The 20,701-nt window shown below is 33.5% G+C and overlaps 4 protein-coding genes across 6 annotated transcripts; 3 read left to right on the forward strand and 1 right to left on the reverse strand.

Annotated features, from left to right (window-relative positions):
* Positions 1-4,340: 4,340 nt before the first annotated feature.
* LOC111897721 (receptor-like protein EIX2) lies at positions 4,341-6,487 on the reverse strand. The gene is made up of 2 exons (XM_052764924.1): positions 5,243-6,487; positions 4,341-5,186 (listed from the first exon to the last, which is right to left on the reverse strand). Exons 1-2 carry the CDS (start codon positions 6,485-6,487, stop codon positions 4,341-4,343), a joined length of 2,091 nt encoding a protein of 696 aa, XP_052620884.1.
* A 2,147-nt stretch (positions 6,488-8,634) lies between these two features.
* Positions 8,635-18,870, forward strand: LOC128126702 (uncharacterized). Of its 2 annotated transcripts, XM_052764643.1 has the most exons (8): positions 8,635-8,827; positions 8,934-9,018; positions 16,540-16,755; positions 16,850-16,976; positions 17,062-17,414; positions 17,502-17,606; positions 17,947-18,132; positions 18,347-18,870. In XM_052764643.1, exons 3-7 carry the CDS (start codon positions 16,556-16,558, stop codon positions 18,119-18,121), a joined length of 960 nt encoding a protein of 319 aa, XP_052620603.1. In that variant the 5' UTR covers positions 8,635-8,827; positions 8,934-9,018; positions 16,540-16,555; the 3' UTR covers positions 18,122-18,132; positions 18,347-18,870. The 2 variants fall into 2 exon arrangements, with proteins under 2 accessions (XP_052620603.1, XP_052620604.1); XM_052764644.1 differs by lacking the exons at positions 8,635-8,827; positions 8,934-9,018 and having other exon boundaries at positions 16,407-16,755.
* On the forward strand, positions 13,633-16,291 carry LOC111882254 (uncharacterized). 2 transcript variants are annotated; one of them, XR_008224761.1, is made up of 4 exons: positions 13,633-14,919; positions 15,000-15,327; positions 15,392-15,491; positions 15,571-16,291. XR_008224761.1 is itself a non-coding variant. In XM_052764642.1 (4 exons), the coding sequence occupies exons 2-4, from the start codon at positions 15,071-15,073 to the stop codon at positions 15,805-15,807; spliced, it is 594 nt and encodes a 197-aa protein (XP_052620602.1). In that variant the 5' UTR covers positions 13,707-14,919; positions 15,000-15,070; the 3' UTR covers positions 15,808-16,291. The 2 variants fall into 2 exon arrangements, 1 of the variants encoding a protein (XP_052620602.1); XM_052764642.1 differs by having other exon boundaries at positions 13,707-14,919.
* Positions 15,988-16,320, forward strand: LOC128126799 (uncharacterized). Its single transcript, XM_052764925.1, has one exon. It carries the CDS (start codon positions 15,988-15,990, stop codon positions 16,318-16,320), a length of 333 nt encoding a protein of 110 aa, XP_052620885.1.
* Positions 18,871-20,701: the final 1,831 nt, after the last annotated feature.

A 20,701-nucleotide genomic window follows, 5' to 3' on the forward strand; every position in this document is an offset into this window, starting at 1 on the left:
CAAAATTAAACTTTTAATCAAAAATTTAAATTCCAAAAGTTGAGGACAAGTTTTGAACTTTTCAAAACACAAAGGATCAAATAACAAATAATATAAATTAAACAATTAATTTTGTGATTATCTATATATGACCTAATCCAATGTTATTCATAAGATAATTACCAAATAATTTAAACAATCAACATTTATCATATAAAGAAACTATTATTCAAATGATTTGAAATTATCTTTTGTTTTGGTAAGGATAATCATTTAAACACAATAAAATTCGGATTTTATCATTAAAAAACAGCTTTGGCATTTATCCTTTAGCAAAACAACAATAAATCCCGAAAATCTTTTTGTCTGACAGCTAAACTCGCCGAGTCTACCTTGGAACTCGTCGAGTTCAACCTGCTCGTCGAGTTCCTCATGGAACTCGTCGAGTTCATCAGGCAGTTAGCAATAAAAAACGATTTGAAAGCTTGAACAAATAAACTAGGCATCAATACAATAGAAACCAAACCAGTCTCTGATAACACTAATGGGTTTTACACACAAGAACTTTCCTATGTGCTCATGCAAACCCTAATGTTTGGATCTAGGTTTCTCTATTGTACATGCATTGTATCCAAGACTTACAAACCCTAATCTAGCATACATATTTCGAAAATATCAAGATATACCAGATCTAGATGTTTACCTCTTGAAAAATCTTGGATCTTCTTCTTCTTGGAGCTTAGAGTCACAAGTGTAACTCCTCTAATGGCTTACAAACACCACACAAGCAAGAAGTCAATATGAGAGAGGGAAGAGATGCTAAAAATCGGCCCTAGGGTTTCCTTGGAATCAAGTGGCTGAAAATTGCATGTAGGGGTCTCTATTTATACTGTAGGTTGCTAGGGTTTCAGTCAAAAACCCTAATGGACAGCTTAATCACCAAGCAGCCCATGGAACCTTCTGGAATAAGGCCTATGGATGAAATTATGATTTCAATAATAATTTCGTTCAACCTTTAATCCATTAGGTTTCCCAACCCAAAAACCAACTATCACACATTTGATAGTTTAAGCCCCTATATTTAATTAATCTCTTTTGGCCACCAAATTAATTCCTATTTAATTTATGACTAATATTAATTAAATAATATGATTTCCCTTTTAATATATTAATCACATAATATATTAAAAAATCATAATTTCCTCTCTCTCCATAAATTACCTTGTCAAGTTGCTTTGGTGAAGGCAACCCAAAAGGACCATGCACAACCGGTTCAAGTTCATACCAAATGTAGTTTCGGGCTTAGACACTAATCCAACAAGTTATCGATTCAGTTGATGATGCAGAGGTATGTTAGAAATAGCAACCTACTTTGATTTCTTCCTTTTACATCATTGTCCTTTAAAGTACATTGCATGTATAAGAAACATTGAAACTATTTCTTACATTCAGCCCAATACAATTTTTGTTTTTGTGTCAGGTGAAAGTGGGAGGACAGGTGCAAAATAAAGGGTAGGCAATAGAAAGAAATGAAAGTAAGTGTTGTGTGATGTTGTAATAGAAAGAAATGAAAATGAGATGCCATAATAATCAAATAAATGAAATTATATTGCTATTTCTTACATTTAGCCCAATAACATTGTACATTTGGCTCAACCCTTCCTAACCATACAATTGAAACAACAAGATTCTAATAGAAAGAAATGGAAGTATGACGCTATAATAACATATAAATGAAAGTACATTGATATTGATTGCATTAATCTTAACAACATTATATATGGTGGACATTTGAAAGTGTTGACAAAGACAATAACACATTGTTTGAAGAAGTGAGGATCATGGTTTTAAAATAAAAGGTGGAGCAGTTGGAAAAAAAAATCCTACACTCAATGTGAAAAGCACTCCTTAATGCCATGAGAGGTTAAACTTTCTGCACATATAATATCTATATTACTTTGTATCTGTCTGCATTAGCCCGTTATAAATGTCCTATAATTTTTGTATTATTTTTTTGTTTGCATTTTTTAGAAAATTTGTAGCCTTTATTATATTTTGATTGGACAATCGGAGACACCTAAGAGATGTATATTTTTAGTGGCTTTTTTCTTATACTAAATGACAAATGAAGGAAAGATAGTAAAAAGATAATTCAAGTTGAAGGAGGGTTGGTAGTAAAGGAGTAAACATTTGGTTATGATTGCATATTTTAGGGTATATTGGAAAAATTAGCTATAATAAGGGAATAAAATGTTAAAATAACCTCAAATAAGGACCAAAATTGTAAGATGGAAAAATAAGCTCTAATCATTGGTCTCTATTCAAACTAAAGGAGTAACACAGGTCCTATTCAAAGTAAAATATGTATAGTTTTAGGACAAAAATTGGAAAAATCAGCTATGATCGGGGATTAAAATAGTCATTTCGCTTGGAACAATGACACAACATGTTACAATAACGGCCTATATGTATAGTTTTATGGTACACACTTTTGCGTATCATAAATCACTGTGTGTCATAGTTTGCGCGTCATTAAAGGCCTATATTCTAGAAGTGAACCTCAAATAAGGACCAAGAATGCAAAGATAAAAACTTTCTGGGACCAAAATTGAAAAACATATATACTCATGGATCAAAATATAATTAAATCATAATCTTATGTTTCTTTTCTTCAGCAGGGTGTTAAGATAAATGATCCACAAGCGTTTAATGACCAAGAGGTGGAGGTTTGGTCGCGTGTTGTGTGGAAGCCAAAATGGGCAGTTACATTTTTGATGTTAAAAGGAAATCGATGGAAACAACAACTATGTTTTTCAAAAATCTAATTTGGGCATTAGAGGTCGTATTGTTCTTATTGAAGATGTGTCACTTGATGGAACTTAGTTATCAGTTCACTTGATGATTTCGAGTTATGTTAGAAATAGCAATGTACTCTCATTTACCCCAACCTAACCTATTTAATGAGCAGGTTGAACCTGAGTTGATCTATTCAAATTTCCAATAATATATCCTTGAAAATCAACTAATCCTTCAAACACAATTACATAAAACTTAAAAACTCCGATAATTGTTCACGTTTGAAAATAATACAACGATAAGTCTCTAGTAGAAACACAAATAAAGTGTTTACAACCATAAAAACATTATACACGTTTAATCTTTAAATGCTAGACAGCTCAACTTTCAATAATGATCACCAATCCACATTTTTTGAGTAGATAATATTAAAAAAATTTAAGCGGGTTCGCTAGCTGTAAGCAGATTGAGAATTTTAACCCTAACATAGCCCATTTAATTAAATATATTAGATGGGTTAAGCCGTTTAGTTAAACGTGTTAAAGATCTCAACCAAACCAGCTAATTACCAACCCTAAATAAAGGGTGGATGATTGAAAGTGTTGATAAAAACAAAAGTCTGTTACCTAAAGAAATGAAGATTGGGGATTTCAAAATTAATATAAATGGAGCAATTGGAAACATCTTATAGTGAACCTAGGAAGCATTCCTTGAAGCCATGAGGTTAAACTTTTTGTATATTTGATTCTAACCATATGGTGCTAATATGACGTTCATGTGGATTTTCTCTTTTATTTAATTCTTATTTTATTAAACGTTAAATTTATTTTAATATAAAAGAATAATTAATATGTATATTTTTATGTATTGAAAACCTTAGAGTGATATTATGGGCAAAAAGTGCAAGTTCAAACGGTACCTATTACCTTTTATTCTCAACCTTTTCTTTCTAAAAAACTTGTTCATCTATAGTCATCTTTGGGTCATGCGTTGCAGATGCAATAGAGGCCGTTTGTTGCAAATACAATAGAGAACTCAATAATAGAAATGATAAACTAGAGTAAATTAAGCTTTCAATTTCCATTTATAACTTTTTTTTTTTGGGGGGGGGGGGGGGGGGGGGGGGGGAGGGAGGGGGAGGGGTGAAATTTTCGGTTGCTCATTTATTTCGGAATCATTGATGCAGAAAACCGATGCTAATCATGTTTTCCATTGCGAAATATAATGGAAGTGCCAAAGTATGATATCTAATGGATTTACCATTACACCGTTACTAAACAGGTTGTTCGTTTCAAACAAAATTGATTTGTATCAAACTATTTTTTTTCCACAATGGTCCGGTTCGGTTTCCAATTTTTTTAGTGTGCCTCTAATTTTCATTGTGTTTTTTTATGCTAGAATGTATGATTTTTTTAGGATATATTATTTCATACAAAACAGGGAAAATGGCCACCCATGGTGTTGGTGGCAAATATATTGATATGGGGGATTTAAAAACTCCAACCAAATTACATTACATTACATACTGGAAAATAAGAAATCAAAAATAAAAACTAGATGACAAACTACGTGTGTCTAGCCTTTTGCAAACTTGAAACGAACACAACCACTTTCACATAAACCCAATCTTTGAAGCTGTCATAAAATTGAAAAAATGCACGTCTCCCTCGACGGTTGAGAAGTAAAGCGCCACATGCTATCCAAAATCCAGTAGCAAAACCAATGCCCACACCAGTATAAAACCATCCCCAGAGTTCATCATTTGTGTCTTCCCCATCACCCTCACCTTTACCAATAAGAGGTGGTACTTTTGATTCTTCATCTAGAGGACAACTTTTGGTAAGAGGAGGTCCACATAGACATGCATTTCCATTGTATCTTGATGGTTGAAAGGATTGGAGTTGAGTGCTGGTTGGGATTCTTCCAGACAAGTTATTAAATGACAAATCTAGGTCATTCAATAAACTCATCTGAGACATGCTTGATGGTATCCTCCCTGATAAATTGTTTCTGGATAAATCCACCGTTAGAAGCTTTTTCATCTCACCAATATGCTGTGGAATCTCTCCAGATAGAGCATTCATTGAAAAATTCAGGGCAATCAAATCTGAAAGATTGGTAATTTGATATGGGATTTGTCCTGTTAAGTTGTTGCTTGACAGGTCAATGCTCTTCACCAATTTCAGAGTACTTAAGAATTCATGTTCACCTCCTTGCCACTGAATCATTGCATGGTCAACATATATCCCTGATGCATATACAATATTGTTTATACTTGTTTGAAAGTATACATCTTGTAAGATTCCTCCTTGGTGAACCATGCTCGTAAGATTACTCAAACATGAGGGGATGGTTCCATGAAGATTGTTCATCGACAGGTCTACAATTTGAAGATTACCTAACTGACATAACTGTAAAGGGATGGTTCCAATGAAGTTGTTTGATCTTAGGATAAGAACATACAAACCTGATAAGTTTTCCCCAATCCAGACAGGCACATTACCAGAAACTTGTTGGCCCTCAAATTCAACGAGATTAAACCCGTGCAATTTTTTAAGGACAAAGGCAATTCTCCAGAGAAGTTGTTCTTGAATAAATACAACACCTGGAGTTGTATCAAAGATCCAACAGAGGGAGGAATCCGTCCAAAGAGATTGTTGTGTCCAAGATTAAGAACTTGTAGTCCTTTGAAACGCCACAAACAGTCCGGGAGTTGTCCGATTAATGAGTTATGAGAGAGGTCAAGAAATGATAAGAACCCATCAACAATTTGGCATACAAATGAGATTCCCCCAAAAAATTTGTTTCTGGAAAGATTTAATAAGAACAAGGTGGAAGGAACATTCGGTATTGGACCATAAAAGTTGTTGGAACTCAAATCTATCTCTGAATATTTGGCAAAATTTGATGATAAATCTGGTACTTTCCCGCTAATGTTGTTGGAAGAGAGATTCAGATATTCTAATTGAGAAGGCCACATGTCCCAGAACTCCAGAGGAGTTGTGTCTGAAATTCCAGTATTGGAAATGCCAAGAAAGGTAAGATTTTTGTGTGTCTGAATCCATTTGGGGAAGAGAGGCCCTACCTTGCAAGACCTCAGATCAAGATACTGAATATAAGAGATGTTTGACAAGTGATCTGGGGAAGGAACTGTAAGATTATTAGAAGAAAGGTAAATAGTTCGGAGCCTGGGTAGTTCCCACAGTTTCTCACTTATACTTCCATTTAACTGATTATCAGATAGGTACAGAGATTCTAGGGATGCAAACTTCTGGATCACATCGGACAGTGGCCCTGTAAATTGGCTTCCTTGAGCAGACAACTTTTGTAATGAAAGGGATGTGCATCCAGACAAGTTGTTGAGAAAATCAGGAAATTTGACAGCAGCAGAGTTGTAGAAGGATAAAGTTTCCAGACTACAGAGGTTACCAAGATATTTGGGTATCCCATCTAACATATTATCAGAGAGATAAAGTCCATTAAGCTTATTGCTGGTTAATGGGAGCAACCAACGATACATGGATGATGTGAGATTGTTGTCACTGAGATAAAGGGTATGAATAGATGAAGAAGAAGAAGAGTTGAGAAAAGAAGAATATGGATACATAACCTGTGACAGCTCACATCTCCCTAAACTTAAACGCAACAGTTTTGGGAGACTCGAAATTACACCTACCCAATTATTTGCATTCGCAAGGGAAATCCCATCCATTCTCAGATCCTCCAAATGAGAGAGATGAGACAACCACTCTACCTTTTCAACTCTACAACTTCCAGCAGAATCAAGATGAAGGTATTGCAAGTTGGTGAGGTTTCCAAACTGTGAAGGAATGGTTCCATAAAGAGAGTTACTGGAAAAGGAAAGGTGCCTTAACTGGGTCAAGTAACCAATGGACCTGGGAATAGCTCCATGAAAAGAATTGTAGGAAAGGGAAAGGTACCTTAATCGAGTCAAGAACCAATGAAAGTGGGAATGGTTCCATGAAATGAATTGTCAGAAAGATCAAGAAGATTCAAGTAGGTTAAGTTAAGCAAGGAATGGCTAATCTCACCTCCAAGACCATCCTGTGAAAAGAAGTTGTTGAGTTCAAGCTTTGTGACATGACCAGTTTGGTTGCTGCACTCAACTCCACTCCATTTACAGCAGTCATGTTGGTCAGATCTCCATGTAGAGAGAGTATCATAAGTGTCGTGAAGGGGAGCTTTGAAGAGAAGGAGCGCAAGTCTCTCATTATCCAAACACTTTTTCATATTAACACGATTTCTATCATCTCCTCCTTCTCCCACTGCTACCAATTGGCTGGTAGTTGCAGTCACAAGGAGTACCAAGAAAAGTGAGAAAACTATAGAAGCACAAAGATTCATAATTTAATTAAAAATGAAAATCTTGGTGATTTTTGGTTTGTAATGATGCCTGCCTATATGAACTGCACCCGTGAGTGTTTATATAGTCTCAACTGTGAGCATAACTGATTCTAAACGGGTGGCCTTGAATTAATTGTGTCGGGGATACAATATTTAATTCCCTTGAAATTAGAACCAAACTATAAGAAAAAATCAAAGATGAAGATTTGAAATAAACTGCCCCTAACTAGTCGTTCAAAGACTTGCAAGTCTTGACAACTTTCATATATTATCAATATCTTATCCGATCTTTGTGATATTTTCAAAGACTTTAAAGTGATGTTGACCATAACCTTTATTAAATACAAACATATTAATTCAAAAAAATTTTATTAAAGAATGTTAACGCAAACATTGAACTGACCCCCAAATTAACAACAACTATTTCATAAATCTCGTATTCCCATTCCATTGTTAAGCAATTTATGTGTATGCTATCCTATGAGTATTTTTATGAAATCAGTTAGAAAAGTTTTAGCAGAAACAAATCTAATTTATCATATTAATTCAAAAAATTTCGAGCAGAAACAGAAACATAAACTCACTATTCAACAGAAAAGAAAAAACAAAATCAAACAAAAATCAAATGAAAAGTCATTTAACAGAAAAAATAGAAAACAGGGATGAAGGAAGAAATGCGTTGAATATTAGTGATGACCAATAATTTACCTGACGGAATACCAAGAAGATGACAAAGGTAGGCGGCGTCTTCGACGACAGTGGAAGCGACGAGTTCCAAATTAATTGGCTTTTACAAAAAAAGTTCTAAAATTTTGAACCAAAGTTTGTTTAGTCCTAAATTAATTTGTTTTTACAAAAAGTCCTAAAACTGACAAAGGGTTGCATTATGACAATTTTCTACTTGTTAGAACGAGTAACAAATTAATTTGAGACCGATTCGTAAATTAACCTAAAATATTGAAATTTTTTTATTAAAAAAAATTATTATTTTTATTAATTTATCATATTATTTTTATTATTTTATTCTGGAAAATCTCCAGAAAAATTCTAATATTTTGGAAAAAAGATTTTAATAAAGTATTAAATTTTACTTTTTGAACAGAAAAGTCCCGACTTTGTAACTTTTTGAATAGAAAAACCCAAAAAACCGACTAATTTATCCATTTTAGCCACTTTTGACCTGTTCGGCAAATCATTGAACAAAATCGTTAAATTTTCCAAAATAAATGGGGTTTGTCTGCAAATTTCGTCAAAACTTATCATTATTCTAACATTACTAGAAACTTGAGTTTCAGCTATGGATTTTGCTACGGATTTGTTCTCTAGCAAAATTTAGACTTATAGCTAGGGAATTACGACGGATCTACCATGTTTTTGATATGTTTTTGATAGTAATTTTATTTATTTAACAAGTGGAATATTAGTGAGGCTTTACCGAGGGATCAGCTATGGATCTCGCAAGTATTTATCGATGCACCACTATCCCTCGCTAATCAGTCGAAAAATGAAGGGCCTTAGCTAGGGTTCAACGACGGATAAAAAATTGTGCCAGCCGGTACGCATTTAGCGAGAGAACATCGACGGAAACTATATTGTGGGTACGCGCGTTTTCTTTTTTCTATAGCCAATCTCTAGCTGAAATTGGCATAACCCAGTTCCATCTTCACGAAATGCATTGAAAATTCTGGTACGCGTTTCCTCTGGACTCTGGACATGAATTTTGAACAGATGATGGCATAGAAGTTCCTTTAATCTATTAACCCACTTCCATCTCACAATCTCTGTTTGAACAGATGACAATGACGGCACTACTCACCCGATTCCGGCAACCTCCGCATTTTTAAGCTGAAAGTATTCTTCCTTAGCTTTCGGATTCAGGTAAATCTCATCCCTATTAGGTTAGTTTTAGTTCAATTGCACAATATACTTTGTTAGGGTTTAATTTCTCATTTTTTTCTTTTTCAATCGATGTCCCTCTTATCTCTCAGCATTATATACATGAATAACCTAGAAAGGTAGAATTAGAACTTGATTTAGGGCTTGATTCATCATAGTTTGTCATCCAATTTATGAGAATTTAAGGATTCAGGAACACCAGTAGTCAAAACCTTTAGGTTTTCCCCAATTCTCTTTCATATTTAGGAGGTGGTCTCTCTGATAAGTCCTATTCCCTTTTGAGGTCTTGAAGTTGATGTGGTTTCTCTGATAAGTGCTATTCCCTTATGAGGTCTTGAAGTTGATGTGGTCTTGAATCATGATGTTGACTTCTACTGCCAGTTGCTGCTTCACTTGGAGCCATGTTAAGGCCAGTGGTACTTGTCATAGGAGCAATAACAGCATATACAGATTTTGAAGCCAACACTCTCATCTTCATGCATCTATCTCTCATCAAACCATGTTTCATCTTATGCCCTTGCATCCACACATTTTCACAGATCCTCTCAAGGGCACAGAATCATAATCTTCTTCTTCTACTTCATAGAAAATTACCAAAATACCCCCCGAAAGACTTGTTATAGGATGCTCACAGGTTCATCATCTGATTCTGATTTTTGCAAACACTCTTCTGGATTGGCATAAAAGTAATCTTCTTCTTTGGGTTTATCTGAAATAACCAATCTTTTTGTGGGATTTCCCATTCTTTCTTGATGTAGGGTATTAAATAATCTCAAGGTTGACTAGCATTTACCCTTTTCTCAAGGTTGATCCCACTTTTTCTAGTAACAATTGAGACTTTTATAAGCAAAATAAGAGCATTTCGAATCTCCATGTAAAATAAATGACCTTTCAGCGTACCTTTCAGCACAAAAGAACACATTCAGAGAAAATATGATGTGGGTTTGCGTATAAATTGGAGATGATTGTGGTTGTTAGATAAGAAGGATGAGGAGTATTCAAAGGAGGTGTAGAACTCGCGTAGTAGCAGTGTGTTGAAGATTGTTTAAATATAATTTAATTTAATGAAAGATGTTATATATTATAAAACTATTGGTTGACCTTCTTTCTTGTTATTCTATTTTAAAATTATAAGTCTAAAACATGTGGATTCAAGTTCATGGTCAATTTTTGTGGGTCAACCATTTCTTTTTCTTGGGTGTACCCCACAAATTCTATGAAAATGAAAACGAAGTTGTTTATTTTGCTATTATTATTGACGACAAGTATGGATAGTGAACTTTTTGGAATTGTTTTTTTTTCAATATAATAAAATAAATTAACAATAGTCAATATACCTTTTAATATACAATTTTGACACACAAATTATGATAGATATTGATTAACAAATTATAATAGTCAATGTACCTTTTGATAGCTAAAGGGTCCTTCGCAGCTTCACCTATTGGTGTTGGATGTTTAAAATTTAGATATTTACTTATATGATATTGATTAACATGTATTTTTATCTGGAATACTCACTACCCCTGAATACTCACAATTTCAAGAAGCCAATCCAAGAAATTTTTCAGTTTTGTACTTAAGGTCTATATGTTTTCAATCGAACCCCCTGCAGCTGAATAAAGAAGCTTCAGATTATAGAAAATTTGAAGTAGATATTTAATTCTTGAACTTTTTTTTTTTCTTTTTTTTTTTTTTTTTTTTTTTTTTATCAATTCCACTCATCATACCTGAAGTACAAGGTTGATCAACTAGTTTGTTCCTGATTTGTATTGAATATTCTTCTTCAAATTTTATAAGCCCCTCGAGCAAAATACTTATATAAAGATACAAGTTTCTTTGTATCAAAGACTTGAGTTCTTCACGCTCATTTTCCAAAAATGGGATTTTGTAAAGAGTCTTGGCCTGATAAAAAGATTGATCTTGATTCCTGGCTGAAACTCAATTTGTCCTAGTCAGCATCCGAATTAAAAAAAAAAAAAAGTACAAAGACCTTAAATATTTATATAAAAGCTACAAACCTTTTCCCACATATTCCCTTTTACTTGTTTCTGTCCCTCTTCTAGATCTGATCCATCAGGACCTAACCAAAAATCAGTGCAATCTTTGTAATTGATCCCTACAAACTGCATATTTCAAGAAAGTTACATATTGACCATTTTTTTAAGGACACTGACCTTCAACATTTTGAGCTCCGTTTTAGTAATCACCCGATTGTTTATCTTTACTTTTGTGTTTCCATTGCTAGCATTTTCCATGATTGAACCACCAAGTGACAGTTGAGGAGTAATTCTTTGAGGACAAGGCTTTGTTGTTTTCATCTTTTTGTTGAATAAAAATAAAATATACCTTTTTTGCCCTTGCTTCAGCCTTCCTCTGTTTTTGCCTCAGTTTCTTCTTTTGTGAAGCAGGCATTTTTGCTAGCTCATCATTTTCTTCAGTTGATTATTTTTTTATCAGATGTTATATCAAGTTGGTAGTCACATTGTAACTAAATTCTTTATAATATGAACTGTGATTTATATTTGATTAAACATATAATTAAATCCCAATACCCTTAGCAACAGTGCCTGCGGTAAAAAAAATTAATAATAATAAAAACCTTTTTTTTTATCCGTTATCTGCTTCTCTTTTTTACTGTATATCTTTATTGATTTGTGATCCCCTTTCCTAAAATGAAGAATTGAATTGATGTTATTGATTTGTGGACTAATAAAAAAACAACCCAGTACATATTAAAAGTGACATGACTTAGGAAGAGTTAAGTTTTCTTGGTTATGAGTTTGGCCACAGCATTTCTGTTATTGACATTTGTAGCCCCTTATAAATTAAAAACTTTTGCTCCATTATTTTCAGGAGTTGTCACTTTTGTTCCCTGTAACTTCATGGGTAGCCAATTAAAACCCTCTGACCCATGCAAAGCATGGGTCACTCCACTAGTTGAAATTAAAATTAGGTACAAGAAATTAATATATATAAAAAATTATTTTTTTTGAAAAGATTGTATAGTATTACGTTAGATAACAAAAGATATGCAAATGACACTTTAGGTCCCTGTAGTTTTAATATTCTGGAATTATATTTTTCGTCCCTGTAGCTTAAAATTTTAGGAATTACACTTTAGGTCCCTGTAGTTTAAAGCAAAAGACACTTTTGGTTCCTATAGTTCTAGTTTTCCAGAATTATCTTTTTGGTCCCTAAAGTTTTTAGTTTGTGGGAATTACATTTCTGGTCCTTGTAGTTTATTTTTACAAAATTACATTTTTAGTCCCTGTAGTTTTTAATTTGTAAAAGTTAAATTTATGGTCCCTGAAGTTTTAAATTTCCGGAATTACAATTTTGGTCACTATGAAAGAGGGAAATAAGCAAGACACTTTTGGTCCCTATAGTTCTAGTTTTCCAGAATTATCTTTTTGGTCCCTGAAGCTTTTAGTTTGCAGGAATTACAATTCTTGTCCTTGTAGTTTTAATTTTCCAAAATTACATTTTTAGTCGCTATAGTTTTTGGAATATGATTGCATAGTTATAATAAAAATAAGTATTTCATATTGTATAATTGTAGTTTCCAAGGATGCTTTTAGTAATGTGGATATGATTGCATTATCTAATTTCTAAATAGTAGTTATATATTTGGTTGTAGCTAGTCATTATGTCAACACGTAGTGATAGAGACTGGATGTACAAAAGGTTAGATCATGGGTATCTTAGCACAACATATCATGCATCCGTCAAAGGATTTCTGGATGTTGCTTTTTCGAATGAAGCAACCGTTGATGGGGATTATATTAGATGTCCTTGTTTTAAATGCAAGAACATGTATTATAAAACAAGAGGTGATGTAGAGCTTCACTTGTTACAAAATGGTTTCACTCCTAATTACATAACTTGGTGGGCACATGGTGAAAGAAATACGATATCTCAGCATGAGGAAGAATCTTCTAATCCGATGCAGGATCCGATGGAAGATGATGATGATGATGATGATGTTAATGGGTGTACACAAATGTTGATGGATGTAATGGAGGAACGCCCGAATCCAACTGCCAAGGGGTTCTATGATATGTTGGAAGACGCTGATGAACCTTTGTGGGATGGATGTGAAAATTATTCAAAATTACAAGCTGCAACAGAGTTGTTGCATTGGAAGTTAGAATACAATATATCTGAGGCTGCCTATGATCACATACTTCCTATAATTAAGCGGATGCTACCCAAAGGTGAGAAACTAGTTGAGAACTTCTATGAGACGAAGAAGCTTTTGAAAATAGTTAGACTCCCAGAAAAAAAGATCCATGCTTGCAAAAACCATTGCATGATATTCTATGGGGCAGATTCTGATTTGACTAAGTGTCGAGTGTGTGATCATGATCGGTACAAGAGTGGCAGACTGCCATATCTGGTTATGAGGTACTTGCCGATTGCTCCTAGACTCCAAAGGTTGTATTTGACAAAAAAGACGGCAAAACAAATGACATGGCACTATGAACATCAAACAGAACCGGGTTTGATGGTCCATCCAAGTGATGGTGAGGCTTGGAAGCATTTCGACTCAACCCATCAAGAATTTTCAAGTGAACCACGTAATGTTCGCCTTGGGCTATGCACCGATGGGTTCAGTCCAAATAACTCAAATACAACCCCGTATTCATGTTGGCCTGTTTTCCTTTCAATTTATAACTTGCCTCCTTGGATGTGATTAAAAGAACCATATGTTCAGCTAAGCATAGTTATTCCTGGAAAAAAGAACCCAGGTCAAAATATAGATGTGTTTCTCAGGCCGCTAATTGACGAGTTAAAGATGCTATATACAGACGGTGTTGTCACTTATGATGCTTCGACTAAATGCAATTTCACAATGAAAGCTATACTTCTTTGGACAGTTAGTGACTTTCCGGCTTATGCAATGTTATCGGGATGGAGCACACATGGCAAGTTAGCATGTCCGTATTGTATGGGTGAGTCGGGGTCGTTTCGGTTACACCATGGTAGTAAACCATGTTGGTTTGACTGCCATCGAAAATTTTTACCTGAACAACACACATATAGGGGTGACAAAACAGGATTTTTGGCTAATAAGGTTGAGAGATCTAGCCCCCCACCAATATTAACCGCTGATCAGATTTGGGAGCAAGTACGACACTTTCCAACTGTTTATGAAGGCAAACCTTTTAGAGCGAAGAATGCAAAATTGCCTGGTTTCGGGATTACTCATAATTGGGTTAAGAGGAGCATCTTTTGGGAGCTACCATATTGGCGGAAGTTGTTAATACGACATAACCTTGATCCCATGCACATTGAGACAAATGTGTTTGAAAATCTTTTTAACACCGTGATGGACACTCCGAAAAGCAAAGACAACATGAATGCAAGAAAAGATATAGAAATGTATTGCAATCGAGTGCAATGGCATACATGGAAGAAGGGAAATAAGGACATGAAAAAGAGAGCATCGTTTGCTTTGAGGAAAGAACAAGTAGCTAAAATATGCCAATGGTTGATTAAACTTAAATTCCCGGACGGATACGCCTCAAACTTGGGGGGGTGCGTTAATGTAGATGATAATAGCTTTTACAAATTCAAGAGTCACGAGTGCCATGTATTTCTTCAAAGATTGTTGCCTATTTCTCTAAGAGGTATGGTGCCAAATTCAACATGGGATGCAATTACAGAGTTGTGTACATTCTTTCGTGTAATATGTTCAAGGGTGTTACGCGTAGATGACTTACAACGCTTGCAAACTACTATTGTTGAAACCATTTGCAAGTTGGAAAAAATATTTCCACCTGGATTCTTTGATTCAATGGAGCATCTTGTTATCCACTTAGCTCGAGAAGCTATGCTTGGTGGTCCGGTTCAATATAGGTGGATGTATCTTTATGAAAGGTAAATTTTTTTCACCATACAAAATATTCTACCATAAAACCTATGGAATTTCTAATAAGTCTTTTCCAACATCTTTTTAGGAAGTTGGGATCAATGAAAAGAAAGATAAAAAAACCATGCGAAGGTTGAGGGGTCCATTGTTGAGGCTTACATGATTGGAGAAATATCGACTTTTTGCTCACAATACTTTTTGCCTACAATTGAAACCCGGTTGAATCGTGAGTCGCGTAATTTTGCCCCAGACATTCCTAGTTATACCATGGTCGACTCTCGATTAAGCATTTTCAAAGTTCCATCTCGAAGATTATTCGAAAAAAGTGGCCAACGGAGGCCTTTGACAGATGATGAGATGCGTATTGCTCATAATTACATCTTGATCAATTGTGTTGAGGTTCTACCTTTTTTAAGGTATGTCAAGTTATTTATTTTTCCTTGATATCGTGAATCTCTAAAATGTTTGTTATTTTTTAAGGTTGTTTGAAAATTATGTGATCCAAAGCCAACCTGATATGGATGATGGAGCATTTGAAAGGTTTAGGGATCAACACTTTGCTAAGTGGTTTAAAGATCATGTGAGTATGATACGGAAAATTTTGTATTACCAAAGTGTCTTCCCCGTGAATTAGTTAACAAATGAATTTATCAATGTAGGTTTTTCAACAATCAAATGATATCAGTCAACATCTGAAATGCCTTGCACGAGGACCATTACGACATGTTAGGTCCTATAAAGGATACTTTGTCAATGGTTACAAGTTTCATACTGAAAAATATGGTGATGGAAGGGTTACACACAATAGTGGTGTATGTGTAAGAGGGACTTGTTACAATGAGACTGAGTGTGACTATTATGGGTTGTTGGATGAGGTCTTAGAAGTAGAATATTAAGGCATAGGGCGTTGCATCGTAGTATTGTTCAAGTGTATATGGTTTAACCCTACTGAAGGGGTACGTGTGGATCGAAAGCATAATTTGGTTGATATTAAATACAAATCAAGGCTAAGAAATGAAGATCCGTTTATCCTAGCGTCACAAGCAGAACAAGTGTATTATGCACCATATCCTGCAATGAAGGATTTGAAAGATTGGTGGGCTGTCGTCAAGACGAAACCAAGGGGTGTATATGATCTACGACAATGTGTTATTGAAGAAGATGATGATGAGAATGAAGAGGACCAATTCTTTCAAGAAAGTGAAGCAATTTTACCTTCTACAAGTAGCGGTGCAAATGAGGTGGCAGGACCCCTTTCTCATGTAATTGAAGGAGAAATAGAAGAAGTTAATGACAATGACATTGAGAGAGAAGAGGATGAAGAAGTTGATGATAACTTGGATGATTCATCCCAAGATGATATTGAAGATGAAGACAACATATGTGATGATAATTCTAATGATGAGTAATTACTAAAAATGTGGAATGAAACAATGTATTTGGAACTATATATTGCCTAATGGACCTTATCAATAACTTTTTAGCTAAAATGATCGTTTTCTTTTTTTATATACATTGCACTTTCATTTATTTGTGTATTATAGCATGTTACCTTCTCTTACTTCTAAAATTTTCTATTATAATACATACTTGTTCTAACCAATAGTTTATTAATTCTTGATTTTAAGGGTTATTTTTTGACTAATGGCGCCACGAGGAGCCCGTGGTGGTGGTCGTAGTGGTAGTCACATTGGTGGTCGTGATGCTAGAGATAGAAATGCATCTGAATCACACAATAATGCAGAAAGTCAACCTTCTTCTTCAGTTAGAGGATCAAACATCTTGGAACAAGTTCCAAGTAACCCATCAAAAAGGAAGTTCATTGAAGTCGATTCTGAAAAGGAGTACTAATGTTAATTTTACAATTGTTTATGAAAATGAATTTACTTGTTAATGATAATACTAATGCTAATTTTTTAATTATTTATTTTTTGCAAGATTTACGAATCAGATTTCAGTGATCAGAGCCATCGCATGTATACTGAAGACGATGTTTGACGGCCCATGGACCTCATGGAAGAAGGTTGACAAAGAACATCGTGATGCAATGTGGGAACACTTCAAGGTTTGTACTTATTATTTTTATGATTTATCAAAGTAAAACTTGGTGTAAAATGGAAAAGATAACTGTATGCGTGATCTACATGTAGGGTTTGTATGTCTGGCCCGAAGCGACTGATGTTCTTGCTCGCAAGGTATGGGAAGACTGTATGAAGAAACGATTTCCTGACATAATGCGAAGAGCACGTGAAGAATCTTTAAAACTTGCCAAAGCTGCAAATGTGAATGCCTCACTAGAAGGTGATTTAAATTTGCTAAAGGACTATCACCCAAATTGGATTAAAAAGGAGTATTGGGAAAAAATGATCAATGAAGTGTGGACCACATCCAAATGGAAACGTTTATCACAATCAGGAAAAAATAACAGAAATAAATTAGAAGATGGCTCTGTTTCCAAACATACAGGGGTTCTATATCTATTCATCAACATAAGAAAAGAATGGTAAGATGTTTGCATCTCACCTTAGTTTCCACTTAGACTATTGAGTTTTTGTTTTGTTTTTTAATGTATTACTAATGGATTTTGTAGCAAGCAACACTTAAACGCCCTCCTACAGGAGTTGAACTTTATGCAAGGTTGCACACTAAACGGTCTACTCAAGAGTACATTACACCAAAGGCAGCTAAAGTTAAGGTATTTTCAATTCTTTTTTAGGAAACAAAACTTCCTACTACTCGGGTTAATGACTTTGTTAAAGCAAAAAATTGTCAAAAAACAAATCTTTCGTGAGTAGTAATCAACTTACAAAAGAAAAGAAACAAATTATTATCTCTAAATGTTTTATCCTCTGCCTAGTTGTAATTAAGTATTTTGTAAGTAGTAATCAACTTTATAAAATGTTTGAGTATTAATTAAGAGGAGGCTTATGAAGTAGTTCATTCCATTCCTTAATTATGAATTTAATGGAATGGAATGAACCATTCTATTCCTTATTTCATGTTTCTGTTGTTTCATATTTTTTTTGCTATAATAGGAGGCTTATGAAAGTGCTATGGTGGCTAAGTTTGGTGATGATACTAGTTGCCACCCCCTCTTGGATAATGAAACATGGTGTGATGTTTCCGGAGGAGTCAAGAAAGGAAGAATATATGGATTCGGATCTGTGTCTGATCCAGCGAGCTTTTTGGAAGGAACATCTAGTACAATAACATCCCAAGAGGTACTTTATAAAAATTTCCTATCATGGTATTGTACTTACAAAGTTTCCTATCATGGCATTGTACTTATAAAGTTTCCTATCATGGTATTGTACTTACAAAGTTTCCTATCATGGCATTGTACTTATAAAGTTTCCTATCATGGTATTGTACTTACAAATTTTCCTATCATGGCATTGTACTTACAAAGTTTCCTATCATGGCATTGTACTTTAGGTTGTCTATGAACGTGTACGAAACGAGATGCGTGGGGAAATGGATGCTAAAATTGTAGAAATGGAAGCTAAACATCAACAAATGCGTGAGGAAATGGATGCGAAAGCTGCAGCAATAGATGTCAAACAACAACAAATTGATGCAAAATATGAAGCAATGGAGAAGATGTATGCAACCTTGCAAAATATGTTAACCATTAGTATTTGATGTTTTTGAATGACTTGTTAACCTTTTGTATTTGATACTTTTGATTGTTTTGAATAATGTTTTATAGGAATGTGAACCAAAGATGATTGGATGGACATGAAATGAAGAGAGCATCTAAAATGTTATTTTGAAATTATGTTTTGTGAAAACTCATTTCCCGATGCATATTTTGGATTTCTTGGTGCTAAAATGTTATTTTGAAGTTAAACCTTTAGGAGTTTGATGTTATATGGATAGTTTTGGTTTTGGATGTTTTTTGAATGATACTTTGGTAAACTTTGATAGTTTTGGTATTGTAATGTTTGGTTGCATTGTTATTTGATGTTTTTTAGTATAAAATTTGATGATTGTAGTATTTTTTTCTTTTAGAATCATAATAAAAAAATGATATTACAAGTTCGCGTCGGATTGGTGAGAATAAAAAAAGTATTTTAATGCATCAATTTTGCGAGGGATTAGCTACGGAAAAAATATCATGTCTAAAGTTTGCGATGGATCAGCGACGGAACAAAAAAAAATTAATGTATAAATTTTGCAAGGGATTAGCTATGGAAAAAAACCATGTCTAAAGTTTGCGACAGATTAGTGACGAAAAAAAAAGAAATCAATATATGAATTTTGCAAGGGATTTGCTACGGAAAAAAACTGATCACTGAAATTTTGCGACAGAAAAGCGACGGAATGACTTTATCAAATTTTGTCGCTAATGCCCTGAGTAAATGTGTTGAGTGACATTTAGCGACGGATATTCTGTCGCTACATCTGTCGCAAGGAAAAACCTCGCCGTCGCTAAAACCCTCGCTGAGAAATTAGCCACCTATTAATTACCTATGGAGTGAGTCTGTCACTGATCCATCGCAAACAACATTTAGCGACGGAATAGCGACGGATACTTTCGTCTCTAAAACCCATGTTTCTAGTAGTGTAATAAAAGAATAAGTTGATTGTCCTTTTGCCACGTGTCACATTATTAGGCCTCATAATTAATGTTATGTCACATGTCAATATTTTGGTTATCCATTTCAAATTTCAAAATTTAAAATTTTTCACTCTAATTAAATTAAATTAAATTAAATAACATTATAACTATAATTATAATAAAATTAATAGAAATTATAAAGTCACGTATTTATTTAAATGGGAGAATTTCATATATGCCCCTCTTAAACCTCAAAATATCATATTTGCCCAGTTTAATTTCTTAATATCATATTTACCCTTCATAAACCTTCAAAATATCATATTTGCCCAAATCCTTTTTTATAATGTTTTTAATATTGTATAATCATTTTTTAAAACTTAAAATTACTATAATAATTAAAAAATTTAACGATATTATCCTTACGTCTATGATAATGGAATGTGAACATCTAAATTGTTGAATGTCGTCCTCTTGACAAACAAAAATATTCATCTTCAATCCTTTCTATGGAATCTATATTTTGATTGTTTAGTTTTTTTGTTGTAGATGAAGGATATTTTAGATATTACCATTGATATTTGATGTTTAAAAAGTGCATATACGATATTTGGATATTTAAGAAGGGCATATATGATATTTTGATTTTTAAAAATGACATATATGATATTTTGAAATTTTATGAATGGTAAATATAATATTTATAAATTTTATGAAGGATATATATGATATTTAGAAATTAACTTGGGTAAATATGATATTTTGATGTTTAAGAAGGGCATATATGAAATTCTCCCTATTTATATCATCGATTATAATTTATATAACTAAAAATATATATTTTAATTAATAATTTATTTAAAATAACTGATTATTAATTTTGAGTTTTTACTATGAAAGTTTAATTAATTTTATAACCGTTGTTCCCACGGGTTATAAACTAGTATATAATGTATAAACATAATTTTTTACCTATTATATATCTATTTTTATGTATTTATGTACTTTTTTAAGTTTTTATATGTATATGTTTATGTATTTTTATGCATTTCAAATGTATAAGCAATTTTTTTATATATTTATATGTATTTTTAAGTATTTTACATATTTTATGTCTTATTAATATATGTATTACGTATTTTTTTTTTTCGTATTTATGTAATTTTTAAAGTTTTTATATGTATATGTTTACAATTTTTATGTGTTTTAAAATTTTAAAGTATTTTTTA

The sequence above is a fragment of the Lactuca sativa genome, chromosome 6 (assembly GCF_002870075.4).
Source record: "Lactuca sativa cultivar Salinas chromosome 6, Lsat_Salinas_v11, whole genome shotgun sequence".
NCBI lineage: Eukaryota > Viridiplantae > Streptophyta > Magnoliopsida > Asterales > Asteraceae > Lactuca > Lactuca sativa.

Coding starts and splice junctions, on each gene's coding strand:
- LOC111897721 (XM_052764924.1), bottom strand. CDS start 6,487: ATGGATGGGATTTCCCTTGCGAATGCAAATAATTGGGTAGGTGTAATT. Junction 5,187..5,242: donor GATTGGGGAAAACTTATCAG/GTTTGTATGTTC, acceptor ATCCCTTTACAG/TTATGTCAGTTAGGTAATCT.
- LOC111882254 (XM_052764642.1), top strand. CDS start 15,071: ATGATTGGAGAAATATCGACTTTTTGCTCACAATACTTTTTGCCTACA. Junction 15,328..15,391: donor GAGGTTCTACCTTTTTTAAG/GTATGTCAAGTT, acceptor TTATTTTTTAAG/GTTGTTTGAAAATTATGTGA. Junction 15,492..15,570: donor CTAAGTGGTTTAAAGATCAT/GTGAGTATGATA, acceptor TTATCAATGTAG/GTTTTTCAACAATCAAATGA.
- LOC128126799 (XM_052764925.1), top strand. CDS start 15,988: ATGAAGGATTTGAAAGATTGGTGGGCTGTCGTCAAGACGAAACCAAGG.
- LOC128126702 (XM_052764643.1), top strand. CDS start 16,556: ATGGCGCCACGAGGAGCCCGTGGTGGTGGTCGTAGTGGTAGTCACATT. Junction 16,756..16,849: donor GAAGTCGATTCTGAAAAGGA/GTACTAATGTTA, acceptor ATTTTTTGCAAG/ATTTACGAATCAGATTTCAG. Junction 17,607..17,946: donor CAAAGGCAGCTAAAGTTAAG/GTATTTTCAATT, acceptor TTGCTATAATAG/GAGGCTTATGAAAGTGCTAT.